At 41.2% G+C, this 13,175-nt stretch overlaps 1 protein-coding gene across 2 annotated transcripts; it reads left to right on the top strand.

The window, feature by feature from the left end:
- Positions 1–517: 517 nt before the first annotated feature.
- appl1 (adaptor protein, phosphotyrosine interaction, PH domain and leucine zipper containing 1) lies at positions 518–13,132 on the top strand. Of its 2 annotated transcripts, XM_026167386.1 has the most exons (23): positions 518–735; positions 2,136–2,234; positions 2,340–2,399; positions 4,450–4,521; positions 4,668–4,755; positions 5,018–5,059; positions 6,112–6,170; positions 6,886–7,032; positions 8,113–8,195; positions 8,289–8,450; positions 8,664–8,852; positions 8,962–9,004; positions 9,077–9,133; positions 9,552–9,643; positions 9,914–10,093; positions 10,420–10,472; positions 10,830–11,004; positions 11,189–11,225; positions 11,326–11,466; positions 11,551–11,601; positions 11,683–11,772; positions 12,350–12,485; positions 12,659–13,132. In XM_026167386.1, the coding sequence occupies exons 1-23, from the start codon at positions 682–684 to the stop codon at positions 12,664–12,666; spliced, it is 2,118 nt and encodes a 705-aa protein (XP_026023171.1). In that variant the 5' UTR covers positions 518–681; the 3' UTR covers positions 12,667–13,132. The 2 variants fall into 2 exon arrangements, with proteins under 2 accessions (XP_026023171.1, XP_026023170.1); XM_026167385.1 differs by having other exon boundaries at positions 519–735; positions 12,350–13,132.
- Positions 13,133–13,175: the final 43 nt, after the last annotated feature.

Genomic DNA, 13,175 nt, shown 5'->3' with positions numbered 1-13,175 from the left:
GAGGAAAGGAGAAGGAGCACAGAGAAGATTCATGGATGTAGTTATGGAGGACCTGCAGAAGGTTGAAGATGTCCAGGATAGGATCAGATGGAGGCAGATGATCCACAGTAGCAACCGCTAAAAAAAAGCAGCTAAAAGAAGATTTATTATTCTGCTCATCATCATTATCATCATCATCATCATCATTTCTCAACAAACAATTATATTTGTAAACATGGTCATTTTATATGGTTTGTGGTAATAATTTTGGAAAGTTGAACATTTCAAAATTTAAATATCTGTTACAAAAATACTATTCGTAAAAAACGCGTTTTTAAAATATTGTACAAAATGTGGCGTCAGTAAATTTCTGAATAAGATTTAAAAATATTTCAACAGGAAACTCGCCGAAGTAGTTGCCATTACGGCTCTAACGTGTACGCGCTATCCCTGTATCACTGAACTGATGGTTAGAGCCAAAATGGCGAATATTCCTTTAAAAAATAAGCCAATCACATTGGCTTCATTTTCTTCTATCCAATCCAAAACCCCGTAGAGGGCGTGGCATGTGGAACCGGGAGGAGCTGTTTTGGGGTGTTGTGAATCCGTGTAGCCCAGAAATCCTGAGTGGGAGTTGTCGGACCGATTTGTTGTGTGTTTGTCTTGCGTTTCTCAGAGATTATCAACACGCCTGCAGCAGCTATGCCCGGGATAGAGAAGCTACCGATAGAGGAGACGCTGGAGGACAGCCCGCAGGTAACAGCTCTACTCCCCGAGGGCTTCAGCTAAAAGCTAATTCTAGCCACGTCTATAGCTAGGCTAACTGTCTTTGTAGACTGTTTGCCAACATCCATCGGAATGGTGCTAATCGCTAACGGCACAGCTAACCACAGCTTCTCAAGCGGGATACTTCAGCTATGCAGTGGGATCATAAACTGACTGCTTTATGGATCAGGTGATGGAAGCTTTCGCCAAGCTGCCAGATCCTAAAATGTCAGAGTTAGTGCTGGTTTGCACATAAATTAACGGTTAACCTGCAACTTCCGTAGCCACTAAGCTAATCATTCCTCCCTCTTTCCCCAGTAATGGTTATCTGGTCAAACACCAGTGTTGTATTTCTGTTGGTGTCACACCGTGCCCAAAGCTTCAACCGCACTGCTGCAGATGGACAGAAAAACAACTCGAGCAGTGATGTTGTTTCCTGAAAATTTTAGGAATAACACCTGCTGTGACATCACGGATTGAGGTGTGGTCAAAGTGTATAAACTTACTTGGTTTGAAGCTGCACATACCCAGGATTTACTTACGTTAACTGTCAGAATAATCTGGGTATCAGCTCTCAAAGCACAGGGACATTCTTGCTGCTCTCAAGCACAAAAATCATTTGCAAGAGCGAAAAGAATTTGCATAACTGTTTTTTCAACCCTGAAAATGTAATGTGGCTATCTCATGTTTCTAAGAAATTATAAGAGCATTAAAATAAGGGAAACTAATTTTGACAAATGCCTGTACTCTGATGGACTGAAACTCAGACATATTCATAATACGAAGATAAAGTTTTGCATGACCTTATTAGATATGTTAAAGTTATAGAGTAGAAAAAAATCAGCTGACTCTATCAGGGTCGGGTGGGAACTTTTCAAGCTGGTATGACTCTGGAGTCTTTGCAAAATCTTTTAGTCTATATAACTAATGATTTATGCTTCATCCACTCCAGTCTCTTATTAACTCTCTCGGTGTACATTAGGCGTCAGCTCTGTTATATTTGTAATTTAACAGTGGGAGCTGGAGAGAAACCAGGTTACCGCAGCAGTAAAATCTGATTTACAGCAAGGTGAAATACATTCAGGATAATCACACAACAGGTTGCAACCATTCAGCTTTCAGGAAAACAGCCTGAGAGTGTGATTTATTTCTCACAGTGAGTAATGCCTTGAAAAAGACAGGGACCAGCAGGATGTTAAGACACACCTTGAGAGCAGCAGTAGTGCGTGCAGGTGTTTGATTTGCAGAAATGTATGCTGGTGAAGTTTTTGGCACTCGCATAGGAAATTTTCTGGGGGCAAGTAAGCTGAGTATGGTTTCACAAACGGATCATGTAGTTAAATCAGCTGCATGATGTTTGTTTGTTTGTTTTTGATGGTTTTTGTTTGCAGACACGGTCTCTGCTGGGAGTTTTTGAGGAGGACACTGCAGCCATCTCCAACTACTGCACACAACTGTATCAGGCCATGCAGAGGATTTATGATGCACAGGTACACACACATACACTCACTCACTCACAAAAACACAAAATCAATAATGTGCTGCTGTTTGGATAGTGTGTGTCCAGCTCTTAGTGCTGCGGATTTGTCTTCCAGAATGAGCTGAGTGCTGCAACACACCTGACCTCCAGACTGCTGAAAGAATATGACAAACAGGTAGGAAATGCCATATTTGTCCCAACCACAGCACAAGTGTACACACTCAAACACTAGATTATTTTATTATTTTTATTATTATTACAAAGAAGTGCTGGACACTAAATATCTGAAAGCTTCACAAATGAATCACCCTTGAACCAACTGAGATCTCTCTGTGGACATTAAGCTTAGGATCAGGATTTTTTCATAGCCAGCCGGCAATATATAAATGACTAACTTTGTGTTGTGCATGGATTGTTTCACACATTCCCTTGGGGGAAGTTTGACTTGGCTGAGATACCTCACTATTAACTTCTAACTTGGCTAAACTTCATCAATCCTGTTTTATAATAATACATTTTATTTGTGAGCGCCTTTTTAAAACCCAAACTCACCATACAAAGCATAGAAGACAACTGGTAGTAAGGATAAAAATCAGCATTAGACAATAATTGGAGTTAGGGCTGTTCGATATAACGATATATATCGGATGACGATAAAAAAACGTCTATCGTTTCATTTCGTGGTGTCACAAAATAAACTGTTTAAGGCAATATTTTTTCATCGTTTTGATGGTCACTGTAGTGGCTATATTAATTTCTTAAAGTTCTCTCTTTCTCTTATATTTAATATAACCACACTACGGACGGACAAGCGCCTGTTTTTATGCGTTGTCGTTAGCAACAACGACGGTAACAGCATCGCGTGTCCGCTTGTTTATGTTCCACATAAACCTTTCACAATAAAGCTCAAGATCCTGTTGAGACTTTTCAAAATAAACTGAATCACGTGAAAGAGCAGATTATTTACGGATGAGAAGTAAAAAAGAGCCACCAGGTGCTAAAAAATAAACCTTAGACTCAAACGTCAGAACAGGCTTTTCCCCGCAGCACGCCGTGTAATAAATACTCACAAAGAAAACGGCGGCCTTTACAACTTGTGTCTAAAAATGTATCGTTTCATGCATCGGTTAAAACACTCGACTCCAGCTACATGATGCGCAGCTGGAAACACTTCCCGCAAGACGAGCTGCCCGAGATTCACAGAATTTACAGAAAATGTTACATTTTTGTGATTTATATCGTTATCGGGACGATAGAATTCTTATTTCGGGATATGAGATTTTGGTCATATTGCACAGCCCTAATTGGAGTCACTTCTCTGGAGAATCGTTTGGGAGTTGAAAGAATTTGGACTGTTTTTAGTTCCCAGCGGTGCCTCACTATTTGACTGATTTTTGGAAATTAAGGAGGATTCATGCAATTCAAAATACTCCAGAAGCTGTCTGGCCCACTGCTACAGGCCATTCGATCCTTATACAACCGTTGCAAGAGCTTGGTCCGCATAGCCAGCAATAAGTCAGACTCATTCCTGGTGGGCGTTGGACTCTGCCAGGGCTACCCTTTGTCACTGATTCTTTTCATAATTTTTATGGACAGAATTTCTAGGTTGTAGGCAAGTGGCGAAAGGCTTCCACTTGGGCGGTCTCAGAATCTCGTCTCTTGAGTTGAGTTGAGTTTTCTAAAAGTTTTCTTAATTCTGCCATAGTTTCACTTGTGAGATTTCTTTTAAGCTACCCCCATTTCCCTAAGAATGCTCTGCTTTTTTGGAAGTCACTGTTCTGAAAAACATTTTTGGAGCCAGCTTTAAGTGGTCAATTGGGAGAACTGCAGGTTTTGGCACTGCTTGGTGTGGCTTCCCAGTCTTATCACACAAGCCACAGGCCTTGCTGTTATAACAGCCTATCTTCGTTATACCAATAGACCCTTAAAAAAGGGCAATAAAATACTAAATGTCAGCCTTGTAATACCATCCATTATACTTATCACCCTAACCGTAATACTGTAACAACGAGCCTCTTATTTGTTACTTCACACACATCTGCCTTTACCACACCTCTGTGAAATTTAGTCTGGCCATTCCTGTCTTCTAGAAACAGCTTTGGATCAGCATTATTCAGATTTTTTCTTTACCATAATAGAAAATATTAGCGGTTTTAATAACATCCAGAAATCTATGTGTTAATCTCAGCTGTGTAATGTTTCCTTATTGTTGCTGTTGTTTGCAGCGTTTTCCTCTCGGGGGTGATGATGAGGTGATGAGTTCTACTCTGCAACAGTTTGCAAAAGTCATAGATGAAGTGAGTTAGGTTTGCATGTTTTGATGTCCCAAACAGGCAAATTTGGTGCAAAATAAAAAGAATAAGAAAAACTTGTGTTATATTTGTGTTTGTTCATCTGATTCATGGTTAGGATTTTAACTTCCTCCTTCTCTTCCTCTTTCTAGCTCAGCTCCTGTCATGCTGTCTTGTCCACACAACTTGCTGATGCCATGATGTTCCCCATCACTCAGTTTAAAGAGCGAGACCTGAAGGGTAGAAAACACTTTAAGCTCTTTCACCCAGTTTTGAAACTGTTTTAGAGACGTTAATAATGTATAATGACAATTTTCAGTTTACTAGTTTGCCATCAACAGTGACACATAATGTAAATTATTTTCTGCATTGCTATGTTAGTTGTTTACTTTCAATATTAATATTTAATATTTATGGTAGTAGAATTAATCTGAAGCAGCAGCTCTTGCTACATAAACAGATGCACTTTGCTCTCTAATGTGAGTTTTTTTTGTCTCTCCAGAGATCCTTACTCTTAAAGAAGTCTTCCAAATAGCCAGTGATGGTAAGCTGTACCTCATAAACTACAGTCAGTGCACTTTATTGCCTACACATTACGCTTGCATTGCACCTCCAGTCATGAAAGCCCTTCCCATGAAGCCTCTGGCAGTTTTTGTGCTGATATTAATAACAAAGACGTTTGGGATCTCTGCAGAGTGATGGGGACTTTTACGTGCTCTACCTTTTAGCACATGCCGACCTCGCTCTGTAACTTTATGTGGTCTGCCACATTGTGACGAATTTGCTGTGGTTTAAACACTTCCTGTTTGTAATAATACCACTTACAGCTGATAATAGCATATCTAGGACGGAAGAAATTTCATAAATTGACTTGTTGCCAAGATAACTCCTATTAAACTGCTATGCTCAAATGCAGTGAGCTCTTTAGAATGACCCATTCTTTCACGAATGTTTATAAAGACAGTTTGATTTTATACATCTGTGGAAATTGGACAGAAAATTCCTGAATTCAAACATTTAGAGGTGTGGTTCAGTACTTTTATACTACATATACTTTATGTCTAGATAAATCACACATGTGCAATATAAAGCCATCTGTTTCTGACCCGCGGTGTTTGAAAATTAGCGTAAGAGGCAGTATAATTCTTGGGCAGTCACTGTAGTGAGACTTTACTGCTGTTTAATTCAGGCAATGCAGCAGTTCATATCATACAGTTAACAAGACTTATATAAATGTTCATTTAACATTTAGTACTTTCATTTAACCTTTAACCATGTTTCCATTTGATCTTGGCAGCATGGCCCTCTGGAGGGGAAAAAAGTTGAACTCTGTATATCACAGTGCTTTCATCTCAGCTTTCATTTAAATCTTTTGTGATCTAGTAAATACTTAACTTTAGATCTTAAATTTTAGGCCCATATATAAAAGAAAAATTATTGAAATGGTAGAAATAGAAGCTAAATTACTTGCAATTGTGAAATTTAGTTTGTTTAGGTATTTTTAGTGTGCATTTCAGGCAGTTTCAAGTTTTCTAACTATTAAGAGGGCAAGATATATTTTACTATTAAAAATCTTTTCTGTGTCTCTGTGTGCAGATCATGACGTGGCGATTAACAGATACAGTCGCTTATCCAAAAGGAGGGAGAACGACAAGGTAACAGCTTTTAGGTTTACCATTCATGACTTCATACCTCAAACTATACATTGACTTTCGTGGTAATGGTTTTATTTTACATGTCCGTAAATGGTAAATCATAGTCTGGAAAGTTTTCTATTTAACTGTAAAAACATCCACAGTTAGATGGATAGAAGCTTAGCAGCTTTGTTTAGATTGGTTGGCTGAGCTGATAAGAAGAAGCTGCTTTTATGATTTAAATACAGCTGCAGGAGTCTGTGGATAATTTTCATATTTTGCATGTTCAGCACACTCATTGTGCTTTGTCAAAAAGACATATTAGTATGAACTTGGAACTGAAAGACCTAAATGCTTCCTCTGTTTTCCCTCAAACTTCCAAATCACTGAAGTTTATTCATTAAATTAGTAATTTTTGGTCATACCAGCAAATCTGTCATTTTTGGTCTCTATTTTGGTTTCTATAAAAATAATTTTACAGAATCTGCTATATTTAAAAAAATAACAGCAAAAACTCCTCAGTAGTATTTTTTTAATTAAAGTTACAGGAAGTGATGACTGTGTGGAAATGCAGCTGCAATGATAGATGGGGTTGGGTTGTTTTAAAAAGTCTCTCATCAAGTTTCACATTCCTCAAAGCAGCAGCTTCCTAGATGATTATCAAGACCAAATGATATTATGCGAGTGGATAATGTTATCTGGCTTTTTACTGAAATAAGAGTCTCGTGTGTTGCAGTTACGGGCGGAGGTGGTGGAGGATGTCTACACCTCCCGCAAGAAACAACACCAGACAATGATGCACTACTTCTGCTCACTGAACACTCTGCAGTACAAGAAGAAGACAGCTCTGCTGGAGCCACTGCTGGGATACATGCAGGCACAGGTGTGCACGCCTTTACTGCAGAGTAATTCAGTTCACATATATAAACTTCAGGAAAATCAGGCTCAGGAAGGGGCAGCCATCTGCTGCAACCGGTTGGGGGTGATGAGAGAGAGATGGGACTAGTGCACCTCAAAAATCCAACATTAGGTCTTAACCAAACGTTAACTGGATTCCATATCTGACTCAGGTCCGAAATTCTTTTCCCCCACGAAAAGCCAGAACAGTGTGAAATACACATCAAATCTTTAACTTGGCAAAATGTTAATCCCCCTGCTTGATTCTGGGAATTTTGGAAACAGCTTTGAAATTCTTTGGTAATCCTGCAAAACAATTATGACAGACATTTTAAGCCTGACTGCTGAACTTTTATGTGAAGAAATGAAGTTTGATTTCATTGAAGTTTTTGCACTATCAGTGCAGGCACACAGTTTCATGTCAGGTGATATTCACACACACATGCGCATTAGTGGTGACACATTGTAATCAGGCTTGAATAGGGGAGGACCTGTAGCAACAAAGGTCAAGTAGTCTAAGACACGTGGGAAGCATCCAAGAATAGTTTATAACAAGAAAGAAACTCGATGGAAAACGCTGTGAGCTCAGAGAAGGATATGAAGGAAAATTTAAAGAAAAGGAAAAGATTGTGGTGCTCTTAGAGTCAGACTTTTTAATCTGATGGTGGATGTTGTTGATGTGGGTCTTAAACTAAAATGCCCCAAATATGGACTAAAAGAAAGTGCATTTTACGTGTGGTATAGGTACTCATTTTGTTTCCTTAACTTTCACGAAGAATGGTTCAGTGTATCCTTTGCTAAAGGAGGTAACAAAGGAAGCACTAAGTAGTGAGCTCTTATTGTGACGACCACACACACACTTCCAGGTAACTTCACTCAGTTAGGAATTCTGAAAACTGATGTCATCCACAGCCAGTGAATGAGGGCAAGAACAAACATGGTTTGCCTTTACTGCCAGAAGGGGGAGACAGAGTTTCTGCAAAGGAGATTTAATACCAAAACAGTGTGAAATCACATTTATTTGAAGTCAGCTCTGAAGTGACCAACCTGTTTTTGTTCTCCTCAGATCAGTTTCTTTAAGCTGGGGTCAGAAAATCTCACCCAGCAGTGGGAAGAGTTCCTGGGAACTATAGGAACCAGTGTCCAGAAGTAAGAACTCCTTCATCCCCAAACTGTTAATTAATTGTGGAGACGGGAAGATTTTAGCAATGAGTGACAATGAACATGTGAATGTATGTATAGTGTACGCCGGGAAATGGAGGAGGAGGTGGGGCAGATGCAACAGACCATCCAGGAGATGGAGAGGGCTTGTGACGCCCTTTATGCACCATGTGACCCCGACCCCGCCCACTCACCTGTGAGTCGCAACCTGACCAGGAAGCAGGGCTACCTGTACATCCGGAAGTAAGCCACAGGACGACTTCAGTGTTTTATTTCTTAGTGAGCTTTAATCCTGTTTCACCCACAGACCCAGAACAGTTTTTACATTGTGCATCTCTTATTGGGGTGACTGTAGCTCAGGAGGTAGAGGGGGTCATCTGCTAATTGGAAGGTTGGTGGTTTGATCCCTGACTGTAAACACTGTGAAATCCTTTTTGTGTCTTTGCTGTCTCACAGTAAGACTGGGCTAGTGTCATCATCCTGGGAGCGACAGTACTTCTTTACACAGGGTGGAAACCTGATGCAACAGGGCCGGGGAGAGGTGGCGGGCGGGCTGGTCACAGACCTTGACAACTCCTCCGTCATGGCAGTTGACTGTGATGACCGCCGATTCTGCTTTCAGGTCACTTCCTTTGATGGGAAAAAGTGAGAGGTCCTTTTTTATAGTTCTCTTCTCATATGTGCTCCGCCCCGCCCCTTTTTTTGTAATTCTTAGGTCAAAATAAAAATCATTTTCTTCTCTTTATTATGTCAGAGTGGTGACGCTGCAGGCGGAGAGCAGGAAGGAATGCGAGGAGGTAAAATACTCTAACTTTATGAAGCCTCCTTTGAGTTTGCTGCTGTTTTCTGATGTTGTCTCTCTCCACTAGTGGATCTCCACCATCAACAACATCTCAAGGAGGATCTACCTGAGTGAAAATGCAGAGGTTTGTGTCTGCTTCCTTCTTCTATCGACCTTCATGTTGCTTACCGTTCACTGTTGTATACCTTTGGCAGCTATTTTAGTTGTAGTCTAGCCAGGGAAGTATGTGTTGTAAAATATCAGCATCAATATTGTGAGATGGTGCAGAAGACCTTAAACTCTTTGCATGGGAAATTATAGATTTTCTGAGGAAACTACTTTGATTTGACTATTTGGCACAAGGTACTGGTAATGAAGATCTGATCTAATATCTGTCTTCCCACAAGGTTTTTGTAATTGTGCGACAGTACGCCAGTGCACAATTTCTAGACTTCAAGCAGGCTTCAGTAATAAATCACAGCAGCTTGGCACGTACAGAAGCAAAAACCTCTCTATTAGAAACCAGATGATCTCAGTAATTCCTAGTTACTTCTTGTTGGCAGGAGCTTGCAGCCAGAGTGAACCAATCCGCTCTTGAAGCCGTGACACCATCACCGTCCTTTCAGCAGAGACACGAGAGCATGAGACCAACCAGGTAGGAGTGTGTGTGGGTGAGTGGGTTGTCAAACTAGTTTGAGTTTTAGACTGGGTATTTCTACCTGTCCTCTCTGTTTGGGGGTTCCGATTTTTTCAAAATTAGGTTTAGGTGAGAGTAATGATTACCAACACCCTCACAACCTGCTGTCGGCTTCCATTATTTATTGAAGTAGGGCCGCAGGTGGTCCAGATTTCATTATGGAGCCCTGTCATCATCCTCTTTCTCTCCCTCCCTCTCTCGCTCTCTCTCTCTTTGTCTCCCATCCAGTAAGGGGCGAACGGGTCGAGCGAGCAGCATCAGCTCTGTGGGCTCCGAGCCATCGCCCGCTCTTTCTGTGCTCTCACTGGATGCACTGGTTGCCCCAGAAACACCCATCCAGTTTGACATAATTTCCCCCGTCAGTGAGGAGAACTCAGGACAAAGCAAAACAGCACCGCAGTCCAGCAGGTACGTGTCTGTCAGGGAAAATGATGAATCACTGTTTAAATTTCCAGCATGTGTTTCACAAACTAGCCGGCATCATAACGAGGCGATACCGCCTGACTGCGCAGCACCATCTGCTCAGATTTGAAGGTTCTGTGCTGCATGTGCTGCAGACAGTGCTTGTGAACATTAGAGTTCAAGCAGCTCTGCCTATATCTACTGTTTACATGGTCTGTGAAGCATGCAATGACAGAACAAAAAGCAAGCTAACTAAACTAATAATGTGAAGACAGATATATCTGAAGCTATGAAAATATGACTGTTTTGTGTGTTTATGTGCTTCTCTGCAGGAGAAGTAATCCATTTGGGGAGTCAGGAGAGAGCACAGCAGAAGACAGTGAAGGTACTCGTGTCTGTCTGTCTCGACTATTTTATCAATGTTTATTTATTTATTTACGTACGTCTTTATCTTCTAAATGACATTTATGACTATGCAGAGGTCATGTTAATGTTATAACTGGGATTCTGGATAATAACTCATGTAGAAAAAAGGTTTAAACTGCGTATTTATTTAGATTATAATGGGTTTTATTATTTCCATTATTATCCATAATTACAACCAGTTTAAAATAATTTAAAGTGATTTAATTATTAAAAAAGTACATTTAAACCACCAAAGAATCAGCTTTTACACAACTCGAGTGGAACCACAGCCATACATGAAGTATGTTTTGTTTTTTCTGGTTTTTGTGCTGCGTAGACTCGATCCTCCACCAGCTCTTTATCGTTCGCTTCCTGGGCTCCATGGAGGTGAAGACTGCCGAGTCAGTGGATGTCATCTCTGAGACCATGAGGCAGATCCTGGCTGCCAGAGCCATCCACAACATCTTCAGGATGACCGAGTCCCACCTGCTGGTCACCTGCGACTGCCTCAAGTAGGAACTGCAGTGATCATTATGAGCGTGTTGGATGAAGCCGATGTTTGTTGTGTGACTAACTTCTTTTTGCAAAGCAAGCATGAGCCACGGGAACCACATTCAAGAAAAGATAAAATAAAATGCCAGCTTGAAAAAAATTGCAATTATCCTCTTATATTAAAATAGGTCTTTTATTTTTCAGGCTAATTGATCCTCAGACACAAGTGACGCGACTCAGGGTACGGTGACCGCAGTTTCTCCAGTTTTGTCTTGTTTCTAAGATTTGAGTTGTGTCACTTTTGTCTTTGCTAACTGGCATCCTGCTGTGTCTCGCTGCAGTTCCCTCTCTCCACTGTGGTGCAGTGTTTGTCCCATCAGGACAACAAGAGGCTGTTTGGTTTTGTTCTGCAGTCGGCAAGCGGGCGGAGCGACAGCCGAGCCATGTGCTACATCTTTGAATCCAACAACGATGGAGAGAAGGTTGTGTGTCCGTTTATCTGTTTGGCTGGCGGTGTAACACATCCTTCTTACTGTCTGATCGTCTGTCTTCTTCATGCTTTTCAGATCTGTGACAGCATCGGTCTGGCCAAGCAGATCGCCTTGCACTCGGAGATGGTAAAGACTGTAACCGGGGGTCATTCATGTGTTGCTGTGGATGTTTACGCTTGTTTTCTTATTGTTGCTCTTGTGATGCAGGACCGTAAAGCGGTGGAGAAGAAAAAGGAGGAGGATAAGGCCAAAGAGAAACAGAAGGAGGAACTGAGCAAGCAAAGACAGATCGAGAAGGTGATTTTTTTTTACCTTTCAACACAAACCTTGCACTATTCCCGTGTTATAACGAATGTGCAGAGTATGCCGAGCAGCCAGGGGGTGTTTTTAGTCTGTAATACAATGTAAACATGGCCTATGACCCCATCATCACCACTTTAATTGAATAGTCTGTGAGTTTGTTGGACTTTGGGGTTCATCACTTAAAGACATTTTTGCTTTGTCTGACTTAAATGAATGAAAACATTATGTTTTACACTGCTGTGCAAAAGTCTCAGCCACCATTTTTTTTCTTTTGTAGTTTGCATCCATGGAGCCAATTTTAACTCTTTACCCCTCGGTGTTACCCTTCAAGTGGTTCTTTTGTATTGGTCGTCAAACCACATAAATTTGTCATTAAGGGTACTGTGGCGGTTGTCAGATGTCATCTTTATAGTTCACTGTGCTTTTTTTGAAGGTCTTTCAAGTCTTTTTCCACACATTCTTAGTCCAGGTCTTACACTCGCCCCATTAAAAGCTCCATCTGCCACCAAATGCTGAAAACAACACCACGCGCAAGAAAAAGTTCACTCTTCTTCTCTTGACTGACTTTCAGGATCTGGAGGAGCAGAGCCGCTTGATCGCTGCATCAAGTCGCACGGCCAACCCGCCTGGCTCTGACGGACAGTTCCTAGTGCTTAGCAACAGCCAGTCAGAGGACAGTGACGCTGGAGAGGAGGGGAAGAAGAAGGGTGAGTCTGAAGCTTAACGACACTCAGAGGATGCATGTTTTACCTCCCAGGCGAGTCCCAGCTGGTAAAATCGAGACCACAGCTCAGGAATCAGAGGAGGGGAACACCACTCGCCCACCTATCCGCCCGCCCGGACTGCCTGGAACTGAAAAACATGTGCTTCCTCTGTGCAGGACTCTGAAGCTTGTGATGGAGGCCTGTCACTCTAAAATGGAGGATATATCTAACGCACCCTCACTGTAAAAGGGAGGGAAGTAGGTGAGGAAACGCCTCATCCAGGACTCGTGTTTTATTCTGTGTTTAAAAAAACAAAAACAAACAAAGGAAAAAAAAATGCTGCTTTTATACCGGCTCCACTTTCAAGAAGAGACATGAATATAGATTAACCTCTAAGTTTCTGTTTTTATGTTTATTTTATAAGAAGAGCTAACAAAAATATGGAAGACGTAAAACAAAATGTGAGAAGAATATTGAACCTGGGTCTGTCGGTACCGGCTCTTGCATGAGTGCACTTTGAGAGGAAGTGATGGTTTTTTTACCCGTGATGAAGGTCCCAGAGGGCAACAGGACACCTCATCCACTTTCTCCATCAGTGTTGTTGATTTAAAAAAAAGAAAAAAGAAAAAAAGAAAGAGGTCAGCTGATGATCTGAAACACAAACAGAAGATAGAAAGAGAGCCTGAGTCTTAT

The sequence above is a fragment of the Astatotilapia calliptera genome, chromosome 5 (genome assembly GCF_900246225.1).
Source record: "Astatotilapia calliptera chromosome 5, fAstCal1.2, whole genome shotgun sequence".
NCBI lineage: Eukaryota > Metazoa > Chordata > Actinopteri > Cichliformes > Cichlidae > Astatotilapia > Astatotilapia calliptera.
This window is presented reverse-complemented; position numbering and strand designations above follow the sequence as displayed.

What these genes read in the sequence shown, in the direction of transcription:
- appl1 (XM_026167385.1), top strand. Translation starts at nt 682, where the DNA reads ATGCCCGGGATAGAGAAGCTACCGATAGAGGAGACGCTGGAGGACAGC. An exon ending in AGAGGATTTATGATGCACAG is followed by an intron (nt 2,235 to 2,339) that starts GTACACACACAT and finishes TTTGTCTTCCAG; the next exon opens with AATGAGCTGAGTGCTGCAAC. An exon ending in ACAGCACCGCAGTCCAGCAG is followed by an intron (nt 10,094 to 10,419) that starts GTACGTGTCTGT and finishes GCTTCTCTGCAG; the next exon opens with GAGAAGTAATCCATTTGGGG.